A 27,747-nucleotide genomic window follows, 5' to 3' on the forward strand; every position below is an offset into this window, starting at 1 on the left:
TCGTCGTCGTCGTCGTCGTCGTCGTCGTCGTCGTCGACGTCGTCGACGTCGTCATCGTGGTCGTCGTCATCATCGTCGCTATCGTCATTATCGCCGGCGTCGCCGTTGCCGTATCAATATTTTGTACGATAATCTCGAGATGAGGACATTCTTGGTACTCGCAATCGTCTACTTGCTAGCCAAGATCGTCGATTGCCGAGCTGTTGAAAATGACACTGATAAAAATAAGCGCGGCAAACGACGACACAAATTTTCTGTCGAGGAACTATTCAACACCAAGTTTCCGCACATTATCACTGGAGATTTAGACACTGATATTTGCAAGGCAGGTAAGTACAAAAAAGTAAAGAGAAAGACTAGTAATTATATTATATTATATTACACCAGTATGTAATTACTTATACTAGTAACTATGTATGTCGGACTAGTCAAAAACAATGCAAGCATTTATAGAAAAATAGATGTAATTATGAGTTTCTTTAATATCTAATAATAAATAAATTTTTTTCATTTCAAACACGACACGATGCAGTGTGGCCCGGCATAGTTTATTGTAATCGCTACAAATGAGATGAAAAACAGATTTTTATAAATGCATGTGCGAGTAATCTAATTATATATGTATATGTACATCTGATTTTTTTCTTTAACTTCAAGTATATCATAATCTTTATTATAATTTTAATTGAAGGGGAATTTACCGAATTAAAACACATTAATTCTTCAATGTGCCTCCTTTTCTATCTTTTGAAATGATGATTTCAACTAAAAACATTTGGTTTTTGGAACAATTAATTCAATACCAAAGATATAAGCAATTTATAATATAATTGACAACAAACAAAATAATAATATAAATAGATAACTAATTAAGGATAAATGTTCTTGGTTTTAGAAAGGGACATTGATTATTCTCGAAATGATTTCTGTTTTCCATTAGGTAATTCCTTTTCTTTTAGAGCTTTAGAGACCTATATTGTTGTATTCAAGATGAATTCGACTGAGGCTTGAGGATTGCAAGAACGAAGAGGTAGGGACGTCTTTTCATCTTCTCGAAATGATTATCTTGGAAGTGTCTCGCGAACTGTAGACGAGTCAGCAATAGAGTAAAAAAGAAGGGGATGAAGAATGATATGGCACGACACATTTTTCAGATGTGGTGTGGTAGCTTATCTTGAAAAAAAATAAGAGTAAAATTTCCTTTAAATAGAATTATCGTTTTAACATATAAGAATATAGATAATAATAGTCATTTTAAACAATATAATTTAAACAGAATCCGGATTAACGTTTGTGTTTCTTAGGTGCATTATTTTGTTCATTTTTTCGTCACTTTCTTTTCACACCTATAAAATACCTATTATTATATTTAAGAGTCGCTTACATAATCTTTGAGAAATATAATAACCAAGTGAAAAAACTCAAAGTAATATAACATAAAATGTCCAAAATGGGAATAAAAGATGCATTTTTTGCGTCTAAAAAACATGTCTCAATTTTGGATTTTATGTTGTCTGATAGTTATTGATTAGACATCGAGTGTCGTAATATCATAGTGTCGATTATTGTTAATTACAAAAAAAAATAATTAAACGCAAAAGAAATCTTTTATATCCGATGTTTTGCAAATACAATCGATGTAATGTAAATTGCTAATAAAAGTTTTTAAATTCTTTGTTCTTTGTGAAGAATCTATTAGCGAATAAAGACAAAAAATGGCGATATTTCGATTGGTCAGTAAAATAACTTGAAACGGAATTTGTTTTTATTGGCAAATTAGAATTTTCAAACATCACATTCTTTAAATTAACCAACTTTTTTTATAATTAAATATGTCCCCATTGGACTAATCTTGTCAATTGAGATTACGATGTGTGTGTGTGTGTGTGTGTGTGTGTGTGTGTCTAAATATGTACGGATAGAGAACGATAAATTTCGATATGGTTTATTGGGCGTGAGATACGGTCATCTAAATTTTTAGATGGTAATTCCAAATTGATTATTCATTAGATATATATGTACATTATACATATACATAATTATTTTATGCAAAAAAGATTACAACTCAAAAAGTTTTTCCTATTGTTACAATTTACGAAAACTTTAGCTTCCAATTTGAAAGATTTGAAGCAAGTTTTCCCCTACAAAGATCAGTACGTTCTACATCTATATGTATGTCTATTATAATGAGGAAAAAGCATGTCATACTTCTCTATATTGCTCCAGATTACTTTAGAAGGTTAAAGAAAAAGTTGGCCACATCACCGTCGCGTGTTTTCGAAACATTAATGTATCCTTGTGCATGATTGTAGAACACGCGCTCTTCTCTTCTCTCGATTATACTTAAAGTATCTAGTTGTATGTATACACTGGGATTTTTGTTTAAAAATAAATGACAAATTTTACCGTATGGTCTCATCTTAATGATTCTATTTCTTGGATGATCGAGAATTTTTTTGAAATATTTGTTTTGAGCTTTAAAAATTTGAAAGTTTATCAGCTTTAAAAATTTGAAAATACCTATCTTTCAAATGAAAAAATATTGATACTCGTTTTATATAAAAAAAAGTTTTATCATTCATAATGAACAATGTTTAATTAGTGCAAAAATAAATGTTTCTGCAAAGTTTTTTCGCTTAAAAGTTATTTTCACATTGCTTTACATTAAATTTTCACTTTACGAAACATTCGTTCATGATTTGTTCTTTTCTTTGGCATTTTCTATCTTGTTCTTTGTCTCTCTCTCTCTCTCTCTCTCTCTCTCTCTCTCTCTATCTTATTCTCTACCTCTTCCTCTTTCCACTTCCTCTTTTTCTTTCCTATTTGTTATTGGATGCTTGCTTTCCTCTTAATTAATTTCTCTTTAAATTAAAAGATTTTAAGTTAAAGTATATACGACAAGTGTATAATAATAGTATATACGTACCTAATTAAAAAAATATTCTATATATTTTCAACTATTGTATCACAACTTGAAATGCATAAAAATATGTACTGTTGGAAAATTTAGTGATAACGTGACGAAATGTAATATAATCTTTTTAGTCTTATTATTACTATGATGCATATATTTATTATCTTGATTAATATCAAAATTTTTAGGATGATAGTTAAGCGTGAAATATCATATGCATAGATAGTTTATGATATCGAACAAGATTATGTGTAATATTTTTACGTATTTATATGCAGCTTGTAATTGATAGCAATATCAAAACAAATCGAACGATGCGACGTAAGTTTATACCGCAAGGTGTAGAATTACACACACACACACACACACACACACACACACACACGCGCGCGCTGTAGGCTCATTACTATATATCTAAATAATATCGAATCAACGCATATATTTGAAAGTTTCAAGTTAAATCACATTATACGCAACGTCCATTCATGCAATATCGTATTATTTTAATATTATATTTAAAGCAGATTAATCAAGTACATCAACAGTAATAAAAAGGAAAAATGTATAAACAAGGAAACTACTATACTACAGACGTATTTGTATAAAAAATACTCGTATATACTTAGACTATGAACAGTATCAAATATAAATTTGTTAAAGTTACATATATTATAAAAGACATTCACGAATGGCAATAGAGATTTTAAAGCGAATAAAATACACGATTCTTAATTACAGTTTGCTAAAGTTTATTGCTTGCAATAATTAATACTGAAAATATAAATGTATAAATTATACACTACCAAAAAAAACATTAGTAAACAATTCCTTTTCATATTTATAAGTGACTAAAAAAAATTTGTTAGCGAGACGTAATACAGTATAACAAAATTAAATCTGCAAGGAATATAAAAAGCATTATTTAAGACAGCCATTTATTAAATCAATGCAAATCGATTCTCTTCGATCTTCTTGGTTAAACCACCGGAATGTAACATGCCATTCGCCTTGCTTTCCTTCTGTTTGCTTGATTATCACATCGAGAGATAACCTTTTAACCCTCGGTATGCCTCCGACACGCAGTTTGTGAAGCTTTTTCTTTAATTCCAGCGGGGAAACAAGATCTTGATGAGTCTTTACCATTTATTTAGAACAATATTCTCTGTTAAATATCAAAAGAGCAGTAGCAACTCAATTCCTTCAGTTAAGTAACATTTTGTTATTTTTAATGTTAACTTCCATGTGTGTCAAAATATAAATCAATCCATTTCTGTAGTTATTTTTAAAGTAAATAATGTTCATATATTAATGTATGCACTTAGTAAATAATAAAGATAAATTTGGGACAATTAATAAATTTTTCTGAGTTAAATCGTTTAACTTTATTGTTTTAGTAAAATTAACGACATATTGAATAGGAGCAATAGCGATCTATAGAAATGAATAAAAATATCAATATTAAATTTATAATTTGACAGTGTAAGCATCTAGGCTTTGGATATGATCTCACAATCAGATAAATTCGATTATTGTTTTAGTATTAATATAATGTGCTCAATTAGATGGATGAAATAATATATGACGTATAGAATAATTATATAACTATCTTTATGCCACTCTATTTTAGCTCTGTGTTATATTTGAGATGTATAAAATTTATATAATATAATAACACTATACTATATTACAATATTAATTTCGTGCGCGCGCGCGTACCACACACCCACCCACATACGCACGCACGCACGCGCGCGCGCGCGCGCATACACACACACACACATACACACACACACACGCACACACATTGTTCCTTATAGCCGTAACTGTATTTCTTTAATTATGATTATATTGCATCTCGAAATATGACTCTCAGAGAACTGACTGCTTTTAATTTTACTTTCCTCGATTATTTTTTAGAGATTTTATAAAAAAAAATAATTATTCGATTTTTTTTGTATATATTTTCTAAATGAACGTGAAAAAAACTATGGCATTCAATTGAATCAAACTCGGGAAGTAGAAAGTGATGCAAAAGCTGAACGTGATGAGGACTTATCCTTTAGGATTAAATCAAATATTCATCTGGTGTGAAAGACGAATGATGATGGAAGAATAGTAAGAAAGAAGATAGAAATAGATGCTACATACAACTATAAAGATTATTATTCATCTCTTTTACGATTGAGATCAATTCCATCAGCCAGATTGTTACAATAATCATTGTTCTCAGATTAATGGCGTTATTGAGAAATGTCATAAACATAATAAATCGTTATTAATACAAACTTATTATCGTTCGCGACATATAACAAAGTGGCAATCACCTCGAGAGGAATCGTTTCTTAATAAACAGTCTATTAGTGTGGAAAATATATATATTCGCATATCCGACATTATATACTTTAATACTTTATCGCGTAAGAACAATTAGCATAGGTATTATACATAGAATGTAATTTTAATGTCATATATATAAATATATTTTAATACATTTTACATTTAAATTAAATTGCTGAACCAATAATATATGTTATATTATATTTTATGTTGCGTATTATTTCAAATTTAAATTAGCATTATATATACAGGGTGTCTCAAACTTTGAGAATAATAACCTTGTGGCAGCGTGAAAATTCGTGAAAAATTAAATAATAAAAATGTAAGCCATTCTTTTCTTTCAAGTAATTTTTTGTGTAAATATAAATGTTGGAAGTTTGACCAATCATAAGTGTTGGTTAAAAAGTTATCTGTCATTCGTGTGATAATGTATATAATATTTAGCATAGCAATGCTTTGTTTAGTATCTAATACTGAGTGCATTTCGAGTTATGCATGAAGCGCATGATGTATCGTTTTATCCTTCTTTATTATTTGGTGAACAAGGACAAATGATGCATCATGCGCTTGAAGCGTTACTCGGAACGCACCCACCATTGCATGCACGTCACATGGATAGATGACTTTTTAACTAACGCTTACGATCAATCAAACTTTAAACGGTTATACCTAAGAAATTACTTCACAGAAAAAAATGATTTATACTTTTATTATTTGATTTTTCATGAAGTTTCACACTGCAATAATATTACCCTTGAATTTCGGGACACCCTCTCTCTTTGTGTGTGTATGTGTGTGTTCTTGAGTTGCCCTGAAATTCGTTATACATACTATACTAGGTGTTCAAAATAAAGCGTTACAAATGTTTATCTCAAAAACATAGTATTATTAAGAAAAATTGTTCAGACAAAAATTGTAGGGTATAGATTTAAAAAAATCTATTTACTGATTTTATATCAGTTTAACTTTGGATGATGTTACCAAAGTCAAGGTCACGTCGATTTTTTTATTGGAATACCCTATTTTTGATTCCAGATTCTAGCCAGATAATATTTGTCAAGATCAAGGCTATTGGAGATTATTCCTCTTATTTTCATTCTTGTACTAAAAATTCATTTTGTAAAAATGATAATAAGAAATACAATCCTACAATAAATTCGATTTTAACAAATAATATCCAGTATATGATTCTGAATAACGTTTAAGAGATTTTAACCGTCGGTCGGACACCTTGGGTAATGTTAATGCCGGCGGTACTGTAATCTTCAAGCATCATAACTCAAAAAGTACTTCATGAAAAAATATTTTCTTATAGCGTTTTGGAAAGCTCTTGACATCAGCTATTAGATTCTGGAAACCAAAGTAGGATGCTTCATTAAAAAAAAATCGATGTGACCTTGACCTGACCTTGGCGACGCCACCTAAGGTCAAATTGATCAGCAAATAGACCTTTTTGAACCCTACAACTTTTGTCTGAATATTTTTCTCAATAATGTCGTATTTCCGAGATAAAAATTTGTAACGATTTATTTTGAACATCCGGTATATGTATATGTGTTAATTTATATTTAAACAATAATAAAAGAATACTTACCTAGTTTATAGAGCTAGATTGGTCACACTGAAAGAAAAGATTTGCTGAATACGGCACAGCATTTTTAATTGGCTGCAGCAACCAAGAATTGGCTACTACAGCTAATTAAAAATGTTATGCCATATTTTACCATCTAATTTGCTGCAGCCAATCTCTTCTTTCAGTACAGGAATACATATAATAAAATAATTTGAAAATTTAAATATGTATTTCTATCCAAATTGCGAAATATGACTTTTTCACAATCCAGCCGGATGATCGGATTGTGAAAAACCAGTCGGATAAGCTGGATTGCCTTGTTAGAGAGCCATGTATCTTTACTAATGACGAAAAATTTTTACATTTCTGTAAAACAACTAATTAATTGAAAGTAAATATATATAGTTTATTTGTAAGAAATAATAAGATAGTTTATTTGTAAGAAATAAGATTTTTTTTATCGGTTATAGATAATAATTTATTTTAGTAAAATATATATTGTGTCTCGCAAATAAATTTTTAAGTAACTGTATCAGTGTACACTGAGAGAAAAATGTTGAAGTCGAAGCAAATGTTATACCGTACCTACGATGTTTTCTTCGATATTTATTAGTTATGAAAAAAATTTTGATTATGATGACAAAATATACATTTTTGTGAAATATATATATCTCATTAATTGTAAAAATATAAAATAGATGGTTTAATTATTTGCTAGGAACAAAAAATTCTGTGAATATTTATATCCAATTTATTCGATATAATTTACAATATCACTTATTTATTTGACAAGAAGTACAAGAACAAACTTTCTTTCTCCCGATTCGTCGGCGATTCTACATATATCGTGTAGATTGATCGAATTGTCATTTTCAAAGGATTAAAAGGTATAAAATATCGCCATGCAATCATAAAAGAAAAACTATCATCGAATACTCTATGTTGCGCGCAGAACAAGAAAGAGAAAAAAAAACAAAGAGAAAGCAGATATAAAATTGACGTCAGTAGTGTACGCAAGCGTTTAATCCGACGCGATAGAGACTCGCCGCGATGCGAGAGGTTTCTCCATTCGAATCAATACAGCACATACTCGCGTACACATACTCACGTAATCCATGGACGTATATATGTGATAATACACGCGTTCAGTACGTTGTATATTGTATGTTGAGAGCCGGAATGTTGACAATGAGAATATCAGGCGTTTCTCAGTTTCATAGTTTATGCATTATCTTTGTAACCCCTCTTAAAATCCTTACAAATATTGTAATAAATCTGCTGCTGTGTATTAATGTAGAATAATTCAAGATAAAAAGTCCATTCTTGCTACATCAGTCGCGTTTCGAGTATCTATAAGCTTGAAAGTTGCAGATTTCAGTATATAACATTATGACAAGGATTTGTGTATTAAAGATTAAAGTTTCTTTTTAACAAGATTGAATCTGAAGAAATTGTTGTCTTTCACAAATTGATTAAATATTTTATTCTAATATATTCTATTTATTAAACTAGGCTGTTATAATTTATCATAATATACTGCTAATGTCAAACAAGATATATCTTTAAAAAATTAAAATTTGCAAGCGCGTATTTGCAAGACAATATATTTAATGATGATAGAGAATTAGTTGATCGATATAAGTATTTCAATACAAAAGTCAAAACCATGTTTTATCTAATTACAAAAGTAGCTTTATTGCATACTTCATAAAATTTTTGATCTATTTCTTTCCTCTCTCTCTCTCTCTCTCTCTCTCTCTCTCTCTCTCTCTCTACATATCTCTCACATCTTATATGGTCTTGCAAATGTCCTGGAAATTGAAAAGGAGGCTTCTCTGATCGATTCGGAGATTGAAACAGTTCCGACATCACGATTGGCTCTTTGCCACGATTCCGCGGCTAGACGATAGCATCTTGAGTATTATCATCATTCTTAATTTCTCTCACTTAAAAAAATCTGTTTTTATCTTTACAAAATTTCTCTCTCTAATAAAAATGACAAGTTTATAACAGTGTCTGTCGCCATTGTGAATTTATCCTTTTCTGTTGTTTGTTTCATTAAAGATATAAGATAATGTTACATAAAAATAATATTATATAATACTATTACATTTTATATATATATATAAAAAAAAATCTTAATGTTAGATAGTAAAATGAATGATCAATTTATAAATATACATATATAATGCACACACACACACACACACACACACACACACACACACACACACACACACACACACACACACACACACACACACACACACACGCACACACACACACACACACACACACACGCACTACAGCAAAAATTAAAAGAAGAGTTGATTTGCAGAACGTTTATTAGTTGTAATGAATACGTGAAATACAACGAAATTATTTTATGTGAACATTCGGACGATGCTCCTGCCTGAATGGCACGAAATCACCGATTCGAAACGGACAGGGGTTTGGCATTACGTGGTTTGTAACCGGCTGCATCGTGTATATACATGCATTCGTATACGGAAGCTGTGCAGGGCCGCACTCGCAATTCTACATTAAAGAAATATATGTGTTTAGCTTTTGCATTAGATATCCTTTTTTAAAAATTTATGATACTATGATTAGATAATTATTACAAGTAACTTAAGCCCTGAAAGCACGTACGATATAGAACAAACTGTACTCGCAGCTACATATGCAATTTGTTCCTATGAAGCTGTATTTATGAATATGTCGTTGCGAATACAACTTCAGCGATTTCAACCTCGTTAATACTTATCGAGGTGTGATCGTATGCGTGCGAGCGTGCGTGAGCGCCTAATTAATTAACCGAAACGAACGCCAACGCACGCAGAGATGCGTATACGCTCGCGACATCGTAGATTGGAAAAGTTCTAATTTATTACGCGCGCAACGCATGTATTTATAATTCGTTTATAGAATAGAATCGTATAATAATGAATGCATTGTATATGATTAATTTCAGATGGTTTTCTCGGTGACATTGCACTGCCAAATATCAAATACGACACAGAATGGCGCGAGCAAAAATTAAATAAAAGCTACTTGGAAGAATTGAAAAAATATAGAGAAGAGATATTAAAAGAAGGTCTACAGGTGGAAGAGGAAGGTTTGACAGGTAATATAGATCTAATATATTATTTGAAAAAAAAAATATATATATATAAATATATAGAGAAACGCAGTTTCTGTAATAAAAACCATTGGAATATAATACTGACACTTCCCGATAGTTTTTGCCACTGTACTCAATCATGATTTTATAGTTACTTATAATTTTATTTAGGGTCGCCGTTGGCATATTTATGGCATTTTTATGCAAAGGAGATTTTGCCGTACTTGTTAATATTTTTATTTATCAATTTTTTAAATAAGATATGTTTTTAAATAATTTCTAAAAATATATTTAAGCAAAGCGCTGCAATTTAATCATGTTATCTTCTTTTTAGAACAAAAATGAGAAGAATGAGAATTTATATTAGGAATTGAAATTTTTCATTTTTCACATTTCTGTTTTAGAGAAATAATCACTATCTTGATGCTAAAATAGTTTTGTATGTATATGACCCTGCATATATTGAAAAATTTTTTGACATCGGCAAATAAATGACTATATATCTGTCCCAACTAATAGTTTTAACTTTTGTAATTAGATTTTTTTTATTTCTCTAAGTTAATATACAGTACAGTATTTTTTAAAAGAAATTAAATCTGGCAGAAGCGTGCACACGCAATTGGTGTTACGAATGTTTAGAATTTATTTTTAACCCTTCTTTTGCAATTTGAGTTTTTTTTATAAGTAAAATTTCACTCTCAAAGTTTTCCTAAATAAAGGAGAGGTTTCTTTTTCTAAAAATTTTGTTGAGAGGGATCTTGTTGGGGTAAAGATGTCGAAAAGTAACTCTGAAAATTTTTACATTTTTTGAAAGGCTAATATAGAATAGTAAAAGACTGGATTAAAAATCCAGATTGCAGATGAAAAGAGTAAAAATACAGATGGAAGATTAAAATTTAATTTAGCGCTCTTCTTGTTAATGCGCCTTTGTGCAATACACAACTTGCACACCTGCTTGCGGCGGCCCTGATTTTACTTTTAGCGAATTTGGTTGGACGCACTAAGTGCGCACTGGTGCATATCAAAGCTGTTGTATACTGATTTAATCTGAGTGTAAAAGAATAAAAGGCAAATATTTTAAATTATAAAATATATATTTTAACAGTACAGTAAAATGTATTGAGAATTTCATGATTTAACTCGATTTTTTTATATTATATTAAACAAACATTTTTGTATCAATTTGTGCACGATGGCTTTAATATGCAGTACGCACTGAGTGCGTCTATCAAATTTGTTATTTAATAAACACACACACCTCGAAAGCGAGAGAGAGAGAGAGAGAGAGAGAGAGAGAGAGAGAATTTGTAATTTTAAAAAATATTTAATTGTACCTATTATATATATATAGCGAGATATATTTATAGATAGCTTTCATATTTAATTTGAAGAGAAATGATATTGTTTATTTCAGAGATTCTCCAGTTTAAGAGCGAACACGATGCTAACAAACAGATGCTTCATGAGCACGATGAAATGGTCGTCCAAGAGAAGCCAGAGCCTATCATGATAAATCGAAACCAATATAGTACGGGTGATGAATCCGATAATTTCAGCTTTACTGCTAGAGACGATGATATTAATCCCGTAGTAAAAGACGAAAGCCTTAAATTCAGGTATTACATGAATTTATGTATTTCAATATTTATGTACTTTTGCTATATATATACGTTACGTGTGTGATATACAAGAATATTTAATAAAATATATCTAATATTTTTAACAAATTTTCTTTTTCGTTGCGTAATTCATATTTTTCAAGTATTGTGTAAGGAACATCATAAGTGTTGAAATGAATTCTAAATAGAAAAAAAAAGATATTATATATGGTATGATAAAAATCTCAAAAATGCTTTGCATGATAATAAATAATACTATTTTTTGTGATATCTGTTCTCTTTATATATCTGAAGATAAGAATGACATATATTATTACCGCCCGGAAATATTTAACGCTGTTGTATTTATTTGCAATTTATAAGTAATTTAATATACATGCGTGTTAATACAAAGTATAAAAAAAATGATACCTATTAACTGACAGTCGTGCCTATTATTGTGTCTATCAGATTGGAATCCTCGACCCAAGTTTCGAAGAAAAGGCACTCTGGACGACAAGCTCATCGACAGCTCTCCAGGAGGACTTGGATATCGAAATCAATGAAAGCCAGACAATCGAATGACGACATGCCACTCGAATTTTCAACCACTACAACTTTAACTCTCGGGGATAATAAATATGTAGGCCACATACATACAGATGGTGTCAAAGAAATATCTACCTCGTTATCTGAAATGAGTACGCAAAATGTATCGTCAAATCGACGACGTCGTCGTCACCATCGCAAAAGGTAGAAAGATCAAATTTAATCAAATATAGATATTCGATTGTTATTTAACATATTAACATGCTTGTTCAATCATTCAGTACGATGCGATGTATCGTTTACTTCCTATTTTACTTTGATTCAGTATTTGTTCTGTTTTTTCTCCTGCATTGCTAGCGTATACTATATGTATATGCAGTATAGTAATGTGTAACTGATAACACAAATTGATAAGGCTGGTTAGATAACATAAGTTGATAATGCTAGTTATATATAAAAGACACTGCAGATTATAGTATCTTTCATTGATATATATATATATATATATATATATATATATATATCAATGAAATATCTACATAATCTATATATATATACAATTATATGCAATACGCATAATACGCGTTTTCGTATATAATGAAAATAATCGACTCATTTATTTACTGTGGATGACCCAATTAAATTGTATGTAAATTTCAAAGATAAAATTTGCAATTTGGCATGGTTTTATTATTCTTTCACTTGGCTACTGGCAACCGCATCAATTTCTAAGTATCGCCAACGATATTTCCGCTAACGGGAGCTATCTCGCAATGCCAATAACAGTGGACGTCGTCGTAAAGCTGGAAAATGGGGTCCGTTACTATCTGTCCCGACATTTTCAGCCTTCGAACTGTCAATAACTTGTCAGCATTGGCAGCGACGTGTTTCGAGCACCACGTATATTTCGTATGTCTGTAACCAGGTAGTCGCTCACGCATCATTATACGTGCGTGTGTGTACAAGGTATATACTTTTACACACGAAAGTCTCTCTCTCTCTCTCTCTCTCTCTCTCTCTCTCTCAATTAAACGTCAAAAAAGCTTCCTATTTTTTAATTATTATTATCTTTCATCTGGAATCCGGTATCGAGAATCATTTTGACAATTTTCTAGACCTAGACTACATCAGCAGTCATAATCTCACATTATCAATGATATAGAACTGGCAATCAGATAAGAGATGTGCACGCATATATAAATAAATAAACCGAATATATGTATATATAAACATGCTGAATATGTCAAAAATATACAATAATACAATCTGGAAATTTTGGACAGGTGAATCGGTAAAGCGTCGTTATTTTATCTGATTTATGAAGTTTGAAGAAATCCGTTGTACAATATATATGTACTTAAAAAAAAAAATGTCGTTCATCCTTTCCATTGATCCCCCTTTCGTATCCGCTACATTCGTGGGTCCAGAAAAACTCTTCCCCAGAATTCTCTAGAGTTTCGTTGGGAATATTATATAAGATCATGTTTCATTGCAGTGTCGGATATATAAGGCGTAAACATGCGCTTTCGTAAGCCTGTTTCAAAGCTCGATCTACGTCCGGTGCGCTCCCTAATCTCTATGTATCGCGACCCTTTTGAGTTTTCACCCCCTATGGGATTAGCACACTGATATGCACACGTGCGCAAAGTATATATGTTATACGACAATACGACTAACTATACGACTAAACTTCGCAAAGCGAAACGAAGACTACTATTATGTTATATTTAACAAACAACGACTATGTTTTTCTTTCAATTTTCAAGTATTCGCCTCTTATTAAAATCCTTAATTGAGTCTTAATTATTTCTTCTGGAAAATTATTTTAAAATTGAAGTATACGGTAAACTTTTTCAAACTGAAAAAGATTTATTACGTTAATTGTTATGCCAAGTGTTATATTTAAACATGTAAAAGTGTCACACATTATATAAGTAACACTGATCACATTCTCATCATTTTTAACAGCAATAATAACGAATATAAATATCGCGCATTTATCGCGCGTAAGACTTTCCAGTTTCTCTTCCCAAAGATCGTATCTCATATCATATACATATATGTACGTCGTCGTGAGGTAGTGGAATAGATCGCTGATTTCCTCGTAACACAGCACTATAGGCGCAATGAGCTATACGTATAAACTATAAAGGAAGCACGGTAAATGCATCTCAACCGGATTTATTAACGTACACTTCTATACTTCTCGTTTCTCACCAAGTACTTAGGGTCGTATACTGCTTAAGCGCGGCTTACACGCGAGACACGCTAATTAATCGTAACGGTTTGTTGATTCAGGAACCCTTTCGCGGCCTTAAGGGCCTAAGGGACTGCATGGTCTAACTCGATGCAAGTACGGCATGATATCTCAATTTTCCATACACTATTACGAGATCGTGATAAAGCTATAGCAAATGCAACAGCGATCTTTCTTGATCTTCTTACAATTAGTGATCTTATTTTAATTACTTGTCCCCAATTCTCGCTGCCTAGTTTACCTCTTATTGAAATTAGATAGCTTGCATTACAACGCGTCAATTGATTACGTTTATTTTTGATTAATTAGCTAGATGGATTTCTTTTACGCAAAGGAATTTACGAAATAAAATGTTATAAAACCTGCCAAAACGATTTTATCCATCATTGATTGATGTTTGTTTGATCAACATTAAGTATCATGGATTCAGTTAGTTTGATTTTATTTACATTTTATTCTTCCAATCGCGATACAATCAAATGTGATCTCTAACGTTGCGTTCTGTCGTAATTGCCAGCGCCAATTGCCAATTTTGTCCGCTCTCGTAAAAAGTTACGTGTTCTGCACAGTGCCTTTAATTTACGCCTAGCAACTCGCTTTTATCGCTATACTGTCGAAATCGTTCTCTGTTTCGCAGATGCTTATTTTTGAAAAAAAAAAAAAGACAATATTTTATATTATTTTTTCAAATTACATGTTTTGCATCACATAGCAATCAGACGTGTAATATTTCTTGTTACGCAAGTTTTAGATTTCTATTGTTGCTGTTGGTTTCGGTTTTACATTTTCGATTAATATTTTTATTTTTATGTGTTTTGTTCGTCAAAAAATAAAAGTATAAAATATTGTTAGTTATGTAACGTACGCGCGCTGGAATCGGAATTTGGCGATACATCCATATCGTATATTGAGAGTGCACGTGTGCGTGCATGAATTCGTGCGAGTACGCAAGCGCGTTGTATGTGTAAGCTTACGCATTATTATTATGTTTATACATATATCCTCAGAATTTTGCGGAGATGTTCTCACAATCAATGTAATCGACGAATGCATGGCCTTATTGTCGATGCGTCGGATGAAATTGTTTCCATACACGATCGACGTCTTCGCTCCATCGAATTCTACGATATAGAACACAAACAAAAATATTTAGCTAACAAAAGCGGCGCGTATTTAAGTAGAATACGTCGAGCAGCTACTGCAAGAAAGGAACGAGTGTGGGATCACGGTGTGATTCCCTATGAGATCGATGGCAATTTTTCCGGCGCACACAAAGCCTTATTCAAGCAGGCGATGAGACATTGGGAAAACTTCACTTGCGTGAAATTTGTAGAGAGGGTGCCTAGAGAGCATCCTAATTATATTTTGTTTACGGAAAGACCTTGCGGGTGAGTCACGGATAATAGATGCTATTACATTTGTTCTTACACACACACACACACACACACACACACACACACACACACACACACACACACACACATACTCACATATGTACATATACCACGTGATTTGTACAATTTGTTATTTAATTACACAGGCCTACAAAAAAAGTACCCTGTGCTGGGGTGGAGACCCAGCTATTCTTATGTATTTTGAGTCGCTGAATATTCTAATATCAAAATATCATAATATATCATAATAATCTGATATCAAAATAGGACCATCCAAAATGACCCGTTTCTTTCCCATTTTTTTCGCTCTAGATTGAAAATTTGCCCTGGATGGTCTTATTTTTATGTCAGATTCGTATTCAGCGACTCAAAGTACTTAAAAATAGCTGGATCTATACCCCAGCACAGAGTACTTTTTTTTATGGGCCTATTATTATTTGGTATTATGAACAACTCTATTTTCGAATGATTATTATTATTTTAAGCGCGATATATCATTTTACATTATTCCTCCTTTTCTCATTTTAAAATAATTACATAGCAATATATACAAGATATTATCTCTAATGTAAAATATCCTTCTTTATATGATTTTACACTATTATTTCAAAAGGAAAAAAGATAAAGAATTGTGTCCGGGACAAGTGTATATTCAACGACAAAATAAACTTTCTTAACAGATGTTGTTCTTTCGTTGGAAAGAGAGGTAACGGACCGCAGGCTATTAGCATTGGAAAAAACTGCGATAAGTTTGGTATAGTTGTACATGAGTTGGGTCACGTCGTTGGATTTTGGCACGAACATACTCGACCAGATCGTGATCGTCATGTACAAATTATCCGCGATAATATTATGAGTGGTAAGTGATTTCTGATTTATTCCGAAATTGTGACTACAAGATGTGCGCGTGCGCGCGCGCGCGTGTGTGTGTGAGATTATACAATCGAGCTTTTTTTTGTAAAAAGAAGATACATTGTCAAAGTAGAAATAATGGCGAGATCTCAGAGAAGATGTTACAAAAATGATTCCTATCTTTTTAAATCATTTTCTAAATTTTACTGGCCAAGTTATCTGGAATGAGTTTGTATAAATTTTTGAACAGATTTCTTTTATTAACAAAGTTATAATTGTAATTAGATCATCGATATAATCACACTTATTACTTATTTATTCATCATATATCTTTTCAAATCATTCTCAAAATTGATCTTGATTAATCTTTTCGTTACAATATATTTGATATGGAGATTTGTCAAATATCCAACACTGCCACATATTGTAGAATCCGATGTGGATTTTATTTATATTATAGTTGGTAAAATTTTATTAAACATTGTGTAACTTACGCTGTATAATTAAATGAATATCATAAAACATATAATATATTATTGACACAATGCTATGCAATAGACAAAAGATCCATTTGAATGATAAAAATGATATATCTCATTATTCAAAGTTATTGCATTGTTTAGACGTACGTAGACGCTTCAAAGGATTGTCAGAAATGTAATTATGCTCTAATTATCTGCATTCTGATTGGCGCTTTTAAAGTGCTCTTATTTCAGAGCTTAAGAGAATGCTAATATAGCACTTAGGGTTTTTATCATTTGAAATTATCTAATTAAAAATATGATCGTGATATCTCTTTTAAGCCAGAGAGACAGCTGATATTTAATATCAGAAATGCATCTGCGCGAATTTATCTCGTCAAAACATATTCCATTTTTAATTAATGATATACAAAAAGTACTTCCATCATTGATCTCTGTTATTATTAACAATACACATTGGTCTTAATTTTGAAAAATCGATACGTTTTCTAATATTAGGCATTTACGTTTAGTATACGCATTTATTATTTCGAAAATATTTGTTCGTTACATTAAATGCGTGTATCGTCTTTATTGATATGTGAAATACAAAATATTATATATTTGATGCAATAGAAGAAGTTTGGAATATCGAAAATTATTATAAGATGCATCGACACAGTAGAACACATATTTTATATTTTCTGCGTAAAACAATAATTTATCTGATATAAGCCTACACGCACGCACGCACGCAAACACACACACACACACACACACACACACACACACAGAAACCCTTCATTGGGGCGAAAATATTAAATGTCTTGTTATAGGTCAGGAATACAATTTCAATAAATTGACTGAGGAAGAAGTGAATTCACTCGGTTTGCCTTATGATTATGATTCTATTATGCACTATGCAAAGAATACCTTTTCGAAAGGCACTTATCTGGACACAATTTTACCTATGGAAATTCATGGAAAGAAGAGACCCGAGATCGGACAAAGAATTAGACTGAGCGAGGGCGATATCTCACAAACGAACCTTTTGTACAAGTGTCACAGTAAGAAGCCAATTCAATTGTTCTTCTGAATTTTTGTTGGAATTTTTAAATAAAATAGTTATAAAATTTAAATATTGTTTCAAAAAGAGAAAACTTGATATTGAAATATCATATGTATTTATTAACTTTTACAATCAAATTTTTCGATAGCTGACACAGTACGAAATATGTACATTGATGAAAACAAGATTTAAGATAAGTGGACGCACTAAAATTGAAAGATTAAAAAAATTTTTTCACTTTGTTTCGTTTAAAATATACATGTATGCCAGTGTCATTTAACTAATTCAGTTTAACCTAATTAAATTAATAAATTTGGTGAATTTTTGCAGAATGTGGTAGAACTTTTCAGGAGAACAGTGGTAGTTTCGGATCACCAAATCATCCGAATAATTCTCCGTCTGGCGATGGAGAACGGTGCGAATGGAGGATTACGGCGACGCACGGCGAACGTATTGTATTAAATATCACGTCTCTCGACATATTCAAAAGCGACTATTGCCGTAGCGATTATCTTGAGATTCGAGACGGGTACTGGTATAAGAGCCGAGTATTGGGTGAGAACTTTTCTTCTTTAAAAAATTAAGTTTGCGTTTGCGTTTGCGTTTGCGTTCTGCAATAATCCCGATAATGCGAATTTATAAAATGACATGGAAAAAAGACATGGAAAAGAGTATTTAGGAAATGTATAAGGGCTGCATTAAAATTATGCGTGGTTCTATCAGAGAACGCTATTCGTAGGAATTAGTAGCGATTCTATAATTCTCAAACTCTCCGCTTTCATTTAATTCAGGTCGATATTGCGGTAGCGGTAAGATGCACGAACCAATAGTGTCGAGTGGAAGTCGTATGCTGGTAACGTACGTAACGTCTACCAGGCAAAGTGGCCACCGTGGTTTCACGGCGAATTATGAGGCTGTTTGCGGTGGTGATGTTGAATTAGATGGCGTAGGACATTTGGAATCACCAAATTATCCAGAGGAATATCAATCCAGCAAAGAGTGCGTGTGGAAGTTGTCTGTACCTCAAGATTATCAAGTGGCCTTGAAATTCCAATCTTTCGAGATCGAGAATCATGACAATTGCGTGTACGACTATGTTGAAGTGCGTGACGGACATAACAACGATTCTCCCTTAATCGGCGTTTATTGCGGGTACAAGATACCACCAGATATTAAGTCGACGGGGAACAAGCTACTCGTTAAGTTTGTCAGCGACGGTTCCGTTCAAAAGGCTGGTTTCTCGGCTACTTTTATGAAAGGTGCGTAAAACAACAGAAAACAGTAATAGTCGATATCGTATACGTATATCGTATACGTATATACCACACTCTTGTGTGTTAATTTCATTGTTATACTTAATGCTGATTCTACAATGAATCGGTAGTCGATAGTCCTACCAGTGAAGTTGACCTCTAGCCAACTTGTACGACTAACGCTGATTGGCCAACTTCATCGATTAAGTCTAAGACTTCCGGCTGCAGACTCATTGTAGGATCAGTCTAATACCCTAATACAATAATCGTACATGACGAGCGATGTTACTTTAATGTTTAAGAATTCGACGAATGCGTGTTAACGGATCACGGTTGTGAACACGATTGCATCAATACACTCGGTGGATACGAATGTTCTTGTAAAATTGGTTTCGAATTACATTCTGACGGCAAACATTGCGAAGGTAAAGTGCAACAGTTCTCTCTTAAAATCTCTGGAAAATCTGTTTAATTTAATTAGCTAGTATAATAAGTAAAATTTTCTATTTCCACAGATGCTTGTGGTGGATTCTTCGATGATAGTAATGGTACTATTACGAGTCCATCCTTTCCCGAAACTTATCCAGGAAACAAAAACTGTGTCTGGGAAATTATTGCTCCGCCTCAATATCGTATCACTTTAAACTTCACACATTTTGATCTCGAAGGTAACAACGTGTACCAGGAAGAATGCGAGTATGACTCTGTAGAAGTGGCGAGTAAGCTTGGCGATGACGTTCTTAGAAAACATGGGATATTTTGTGGTGCACGATTACCGCCACTTATCACATCCGAAGGCAACTTTATGAGGATTATTTTCACATCTGATAACAGGTTTTATTTCGTGTCGACTATCTTATAATATCCAGCTTACACGTGCAGTATAATATAAGATCTTTATATATTACAAAAAAAAACGTAGCGCTACATATTTCGTCATGTTTTGATCGATGCATTTACTTATATTATCTCATCAGTACTTAACTGAGCAATCAATGCATATATATATGCGCATTAATTGCTCAGTTAAATACTGATGAGATAATATGGAATGGTGTTTGTTCTAAGGTGTTTTTTCTTTGCCTTTTTTCCTCACAGAAAAAATTGAAAATCAAATTGATTCGTTGTACATATACATACCTACATTGTATACATCATATAATACATACCTATATATATTAGGTGTTGGAATTAATTCGTAGCGTTTTTTAATGAAAGAATGTTATTTATTTCACATGAGCATTAAAAAATACATTAATGAAAGTACTTCCCATCACTTGTAAAACGCTACGAATTAATTCCAACACCTAATACATCTACATATATGTATACATATATATATATATAATGTATACATAATTTTGCAAACGGAAAAAGTTATTTCTTTTAGCATAAAGTATCATGTCTTGTATTTCACGGATGTGAATTTTGAAACACCCTGTACACACACACCACATACACACGCGCACGCGCGCGCGCACACACATACGCACGCATACGAATATATGTATACATATGTATGTATATATATATATATATATATATATATATATATATATATATATATATGTATATGTATATGTATATATATATATACACGTGGTTGTCCTATTTTAACTTTGACACCGAAATATCTTGAAATTTATAAAAGATGTGGAAAGATGTTTCAGACAAAAATTGTAGAGTTTAAAAAGGGTTTATTTACTGATCATATCCGTTTGACATTGGGTGGCGTTGCTAAGATCAAGATAAAGTCACTTTGAATTTTATAAATATAATATATGTACATATATACAAATTTTGTATAAATACAAAAGTACCAGGTGCAGAAACTGCAAAGCACAGTTTCAATTTTTTGTTATGTTAAACAAAATATTTCCTTAGAACTTTCACATTAAATTATTTTACATCGGTCTATAAATCAGTCGAGACTTGCATTGTCGGCAGGAACAATCGATTATACTCTTGTCATTTGCACTACACGTTTTATTGAACAGCGTCCAAAAATCAGGCTTCGCTGCCGTATTTTTCACTGATATGGATGAGTGTGCCAATAACAACGGTGGATGTCAGCACGAGTGCAAAAATACGATAGGTTCTTATCAGTGTTCTTGCCACAATGGATTCACACTTCACGAAAATGGTCACGATTGCAAAGAGGGTGGCTGCAAATATGAGATTACTACGCCCATGGGAACAATCACCTCACCAAATTATCCGGATTATTATCCTGGACGTAAGGATTGTGTTTGGCATTTTACTACGAAACCAGGCCATCGAATAAAATTGGTTCGTATTATATATTTTTTCGTAAAGTTTGTTATCGTACATATGTATTATGACTGGTTATTCATATATAGTCTGTTCTTATTTCAATAAAATCATCATAATGTCTTAAAATGCTAAAACGATTCTATCTGTGATTGCGATTTATGACTAAGGATGCAACTATATATATATATACATATATATGTGCGAAAATTTTATATCGAAATGACATTATGTTTTAAATATTCTGAAAACTTTTATTATACTATAATATTATTAATATAATATATTTCTAAAATTTGAATATCCGGTTGCATCCCTATTTATAACATCTTAAGATGATCTTAAATATAAGAACCGCGATTATGAATATCGATGTACGTATATAAGACAGTTAGTATATTATTTTTAAAAAATAAATAAAAAAAACAAGAAAGTAATTGGAGAAGAGAATTTTTTTAAATCGTTAATATTTGTGACAATGTGTATTGCAGGTCTTTAAAGTTTTCGAGATGGAACCGCATCAAGAATGCGCGTATGATCATATTGCTATTTATGACGGAGATTCACCGGACAGCATAACCTTAGGTAGATTTTGTGGTAATAAAGAACCACATCCGATTCTCGCTACGAGCAATCAAATGTATATGGTTTTCAAGAGCGATGCTTCCGTACAGAGGAAAGGTTTCTTAGCCACTCATAGTACAGGTAGATTATTGTTTCTATAATACAGTGACAGTGAATGACAATGAGAATTTTAGCACAAAGATTCGATTTATCAAATGTCAAAAGTGTAATATCGAATCCAATTAATATAATATCGAAGCAAAATTAATAAAGAATCTTTCAGTTTAATAGTGCTCGACAATATATAGTAATTAGTACTGTAATTTTCGTTATAGCCTGCGGTGGTCATCTTATGGCAACCGACAGAGTGAAGCACTTATATTCTCACGCCAAATATGGTTATTATCAATATGATCACAGAACTGACTGTGACTGGATAATAGAAGCGCCACTAGGTAAAAATGTTCATTTATCTTTTCTTTCGTTCCAATTGGAATATGAAGCCGAATGTGGATATGACTTTGTTGAAGTTTTCTCCGGTTTAGACGCGTCTAGTCCACCGTATGGTCGATTTTGTGGTAATTCCGTAAGTATACCTTTTTAGTTTTCGAATGCTTTCAATAACATTATATTGAAATAATATGAAAATATACAAAGCGATATACAGGATGTCCGATAAGTTCTCGTATGCCGATAAAGCGAACTAAAATGAGCCGAAAAATCATCTACCATTTTCGCAACAGTGTAACGAGATATTAATTTCTAAAGATTGTCAAATAAGTAACATCGACGCATAAGAAAACTTTAAGATTGCTTTCAGAATTCTTTATATTTTGAAGTTGTTTTTTAAAAAAAACTCTTAAGGGAATTCTAAAGATTAGTTAAATATTGAAAATAGCACTTATAGACGATTTGTGTGCCATTGTGCGGTATTCATAATCCATTCTTGAGACAGTCTTGTAACATCTTAAGATGCTAATACGGCTCTCTGATTGGTTCATGGCATCTTAAGATTGTACTTAAGACGGTCTTAAATATAAGATCCGACCATTGACACGTACGTCTCAATGTCTCACTTACACATACACGTAAATTTCGTATAACGTTTTAAGAAATCCACACTGTTTCTTCATGCAAACTAGTAGTCTGTGGATTATTCTTTCATAAGTATAGATTGCACAGCTTTTATATGAAGCAAATGTTGTCACGACTCTGGAGCATGATATTAAATTAAGAAATGATAAAGAAGATCTCAATTTCAAAATTTTTTGTCGTTCTCAGCATGGACTCCACCTCACAGACACGTATCCAGCAAACTCTAAATATTTTTGAAATATTCATAAAAGGTTCCTAAAATCCTAAAACAACATTCCAAAATAATAAGAGTATTCCAAAATATTTACGGAATATAAAAGCAACATTCCAATATCGATTAAAAATTCCATTTATAAATCATTACATATTCCGAAAATGTTTCGCAAAATTTTAATTTTTCAAGAAATTCCAGATCAGGTTGTCCTTGAATTAGTTCTTAAACAAAATTTTGCTTTGAAAAACACTATATATCTTCACCTTGGAGCCCAATTTTGGAGCTTATTTTACAAGCGAAATGCTGCGTTCCTTATAGTCTGTTCCAGATGATTCTTTTGTTAACGAATAAATGTTCTCCGCCATGACCCTCTGTCGGTAGAGATGTGTACTGCTCACTCGCTCCTCGTGATTTTCATGATATGTACAAGGAATAATATTCATAGAATATTCTGAACATTTCATCGACATTTGTATATTCTGTGACGATTCTTTCACTATGCCGGAATATTCAGCATATTTGGGAATACGAATCGAACTTTCTATGAATATTTAGTTATTAGGATATTAATGCGTATACTTTAATCCTGGAAAAGGATTTTCAAATCAGTAAGAGAGGAAAAAGTAAAATTGTTATACAAAAATTATTTGGTTTAGTTGGTAATACAGACTTCAGAATTTTTCTAAGGTGATAATGCTAAAGTGCCCAATAGTGACATCTTTGATTCATGTCTTATATTATGTTATATCATTCTGTCTTATTCAAAGGCATACATATGTCCTTATCTACATATACCGGTATCATCTATCGCAAGCCGCATAACTACTGCTACACGGAATTTTAACTCTCAGTCTTCCGTAAAGCATCCGTATACATGTATTTTTTTCACTCGGTGAAAATACTTTTCTTCTAGACTTTCGATCTTAATTCTACAAACTCGTATCGTTATAATAATAATATGACCTCAGTTGCACGTTTATTTTTAAAATATCTAAAACTCTTATATCAAGCAAATATATATCTGAGGTGACAACTGTACAAGCTAAAAGTGAATTTTTTAACTTTCTTTCTGGATTTTCTCATGAAATCCAATGCAACTGAGGTCCTGTTTATGCGTACTTTAATTTATGTAATAATACTTTTGTAATCCATAAATCCAATTCGGAGATTTTTCATCGAGTGGAAATGTGGGTAAAACAGAAAGCTTTAGCATCGCCTTAAGGGAATCATAAAGCTGTTTGTATTATCGACTAAGTCATAATTTTTGTATAACAATTACTTTTTTCCTTGTTTTCCGAATTTGAAAATCTTTTTTCTAGGAATAAAGTATCAATACGTGTCTGTGAGATGGAGTTTACGCCGAGAATGACAAAAAATTTTTCTTAAGATTTCAATTTTGGAACTTTTTTCTCCACCTCACAGACACGTATTGATGCATGCCTGGAAAGGATTTTCGAATCTGCGAGGAAAAAAGTAATTGTTATACAAAAATTCTGATATAATCGGTACTATAGACGGCTTTAGGATTCCTTTGAAAGCATCTTAAAGTTGTTTTACACGTAAATTTTGGACATTTTACTTATTGGGTAATTAAAAGGAAAATTAGAAAAATTGCAAAATGGTAGACAATTCTTCGATTCAGTTTAGTCCGCTCTATCTACACACGAGCGCTTTATTAAAAATCATTGAACCCTATAGAATAAAAACATTCAAATTGTATCATTATATTACAGAATACTACTGATTTTATTTCCATGAACGAGGCACTGTTAGTAAGATTCAAAACTGACGATACAATTTCAAACAAAGGCTTCGTAGCTATTTTTGTGGCAATTGATCGGCAGGACAGCGAGGAAAATCTCGGTGGTGAAGACAACGAAGATCAGGAAAACATGTGATCTTTTGCTCGAGCACACTTCAATCGATTAGATTGATAAAATTCCAAGCTGAATACTTTCGTGAGAAGTACTAATTAGGAGTACTTATAGCGCGACAATACATTATGTATATTCTTCTATGTATGTTAGACCAAATTTTCATTCTTGTTAGCAAATATGTTGATTCCTTAAAAAAAGATATATATACATACATATATTACATCGAGGATAGATTATCCAGGGTTGGGAAAGTTAATACTTTGTAAAAATAACTAGTTACAATTACAGTTTTTTTTTTTTCAAAGGTGACTAGTTACAGTTCCAAGTTAAAGAGACTAAAAATTAACTTATAACAATCACAATTACTAAAAAAGTAACTTTTCAGTTACTTTTCTGTTATCATGACAGACCAATATGAGTAACATCAATATCATTAGGGCTATCAAAGAAAAAAATAATTTACGTTTACAATTTACTGACCAATCAAAAAATACTTCGAAGCATTAATAACATCAAGCGGACCGTAGCCTTAATCAGTATTCAGATTTTAATCAATTACATTAAATTGGACAAATAAGTTTAAAATGTAAAGTAATTGTAAAAGATAACTGTTAAATTAGTTACTAGTTATTGAAAGAAATGTAACTAAGTTAAGTTACAGTTACAGACGGAAAAAAGGAATTAAGTTAAATTACAATTAATGAAAAAAAGTAACTGTAACTGTAACTTAGTTACTAGATAACTAGTTACTTCCCAATCCTAAGAGTATCCTTCTGTTTGCAGTTTACAAAATATAATCTGATATCATGGTGTAAATACAAAAGTGCTCTTGCGCAGTATTTCTTAACAGCCAAAGAAAGTTGCACCCAGCGTCGTCCATATTATGGTAGTTAATTTGAATCATAGCCATAAAGTTGTATGCCTATCAATATTTATAATGCATTTATTTTGTACAAATATAAAGAGCAAAAAGTAAATAATTAAGAATAATATATTTTACGTCTCAATATGAATAAAATTTAATTAATATTGCAAGAAGGGCTATTTGAGCAAGATAAAATATGCTATAATTACATTGCTTTATTAAAAATAAGATATATGCAAAAAGATATTATATTAGGAGTAAGTAATGAAAAAAACACATATTTGGTTAGGTTTATTATTGTTTATTTAACATCGTTAAGGACCGATTGTTCCATCTTTCAGTAAATTTTATCTGTTAGGTAAATCCGCGCACCTGATTGAGTAATCTTGCTACTTATCTAACAGATAACTTTACTACTCAAAAGATGGAACAATCGACTCTAAATAACAAATTTAAATCGATATGACTCTTAAACCAATGAAGAAAAAAATCAATAAACATATGCGGAGCAACAAATCACAAGTCGAGCGTATTCTGAATATGAATCTACATATTTACTTTATTCCAATTTTCTTCATTTTTTTCTTTTTTTTTCGTAATATATTAGCTACAAAATTTTTATTTATTTCACGAATGCGTATGTATGTTACTGAAAATAACTTATATTTTTATCTTTTATCTTTCTCGAATTATTCTTGCAGTATTTTATTAAACACAAAGGCATGATAACACACGTTGTCGGTTACCTATTTCCACCATAGCATACGTGCGAACTGATTAACTCTGATATATCGATAATGTATCGAAAAATGAAGTCGCCTGGGTACTGCACAGAATTGGACGAAAATTGATCTCGAGAACAAGCACACCTTTTGTATTTACACCATATCCGATACAATAAACACTGATAAACGCGAATATTTCTATCGCGTTAGATACAATCAATAATTTTATCAATAATTTTACGAGCTGACGCACATGTCACATTCTACAAGATTTTTACAAGTCTTAAATTGAATACGTCGAGCACCGTAATTATTCTTCCAAGCCATATTGAAATAATATAATAGATAATATTGAAATTGTTAAGCAATCTCAGTTGGAAAATGATTATTTGGATAAATCAATATTTCTTCGTTTGTCTCTCAAAATACAATGGAAGTTATAAATTAAAATGTGAAGAGTTCTAAGAAATAACTTATTATTATTATTATTATTATTATTACTATCAGATTTTTCTTCATATACAAAACTAATAATGTATTACTACTTTAGTTCAGTTACTTAGATAAGAAATTTTTCGCACGCAGTAAGTAATATAATAAATTAAATACATATACATATATGTATAATCGATTTGCGATCATAGAAAGCAAGAGCGTTATTCTTTTCTCCATTCGTTTCAATTATACGACAGCGACAATTAATAATACATACAATGTTTCCGTCGATAGATACTTAACAATTACGTAACAAAATA

General features: G+C 31.6%; 1 protein-coding gene across 3 annotated transcripts; it reads left to right on the top strand.

The window, feature by feature from the left end:
* On the top strand, positions 1-27,639 carry tok (tolloid-like protein 1 tolkin). 3 transcript variants are annotated; one of them, XM_087412284.1, is made up of 16 exons: positions 1-329; positions 9,799-9,951; positions 11,363-11,564; positions 12,018-12,299; positions 15,360-15,740; positions 16,427-16,605; positions 17,896-18,126; positions 18,459-18,683; positions 18,920-19,387; positions 19,684-19,806; positions 19,897-20,215; positions 21,379-21,670; positions 22,144-22,357; positions 22,552-22,671; positions 22,747-22,802; positions 25,259-27,639. In XM_087412284.1, exons 1-16 carry the CDS (start codon positions 140-142, stop codon positions 25,421-25,423), a joined length of 3,600 nt encoding a protein of 1,199 aa, XP_087268410.1. In that variant the 5' UTR covers positions 1-139; the 3' UTR covers positions 25,424-27,639. The 3 variants fall into 3 exon arrangements, with proteins under 3 accessions (XP_087268410.1, XP_011059856.1, XP_011059855.1); XM_011061554.2 differs by having other exon boundaries at positions 22,762-22,802; XM_011061553.2 differs by having other exon boundaries at positions 22,552-22,802.
* The last annotated feature ends 108 nt before the right edge of the window (positions 27,640-27,747 follow it).

Source organism: Acromyrmex echinatior, chromosome 13 (genome assembly GCF_024713525.1).
Source record: "Acromyrmex echinatior isolate Ae372 chromosome 13, ASM2471352v2, whole genome shotgun sequence".
NCBI lineage: Eukaryota > Metazoa > Arthropoda > Insecta > Hymenoptera > Formicidae > Acromyrmex > Acromyrmex echinatior.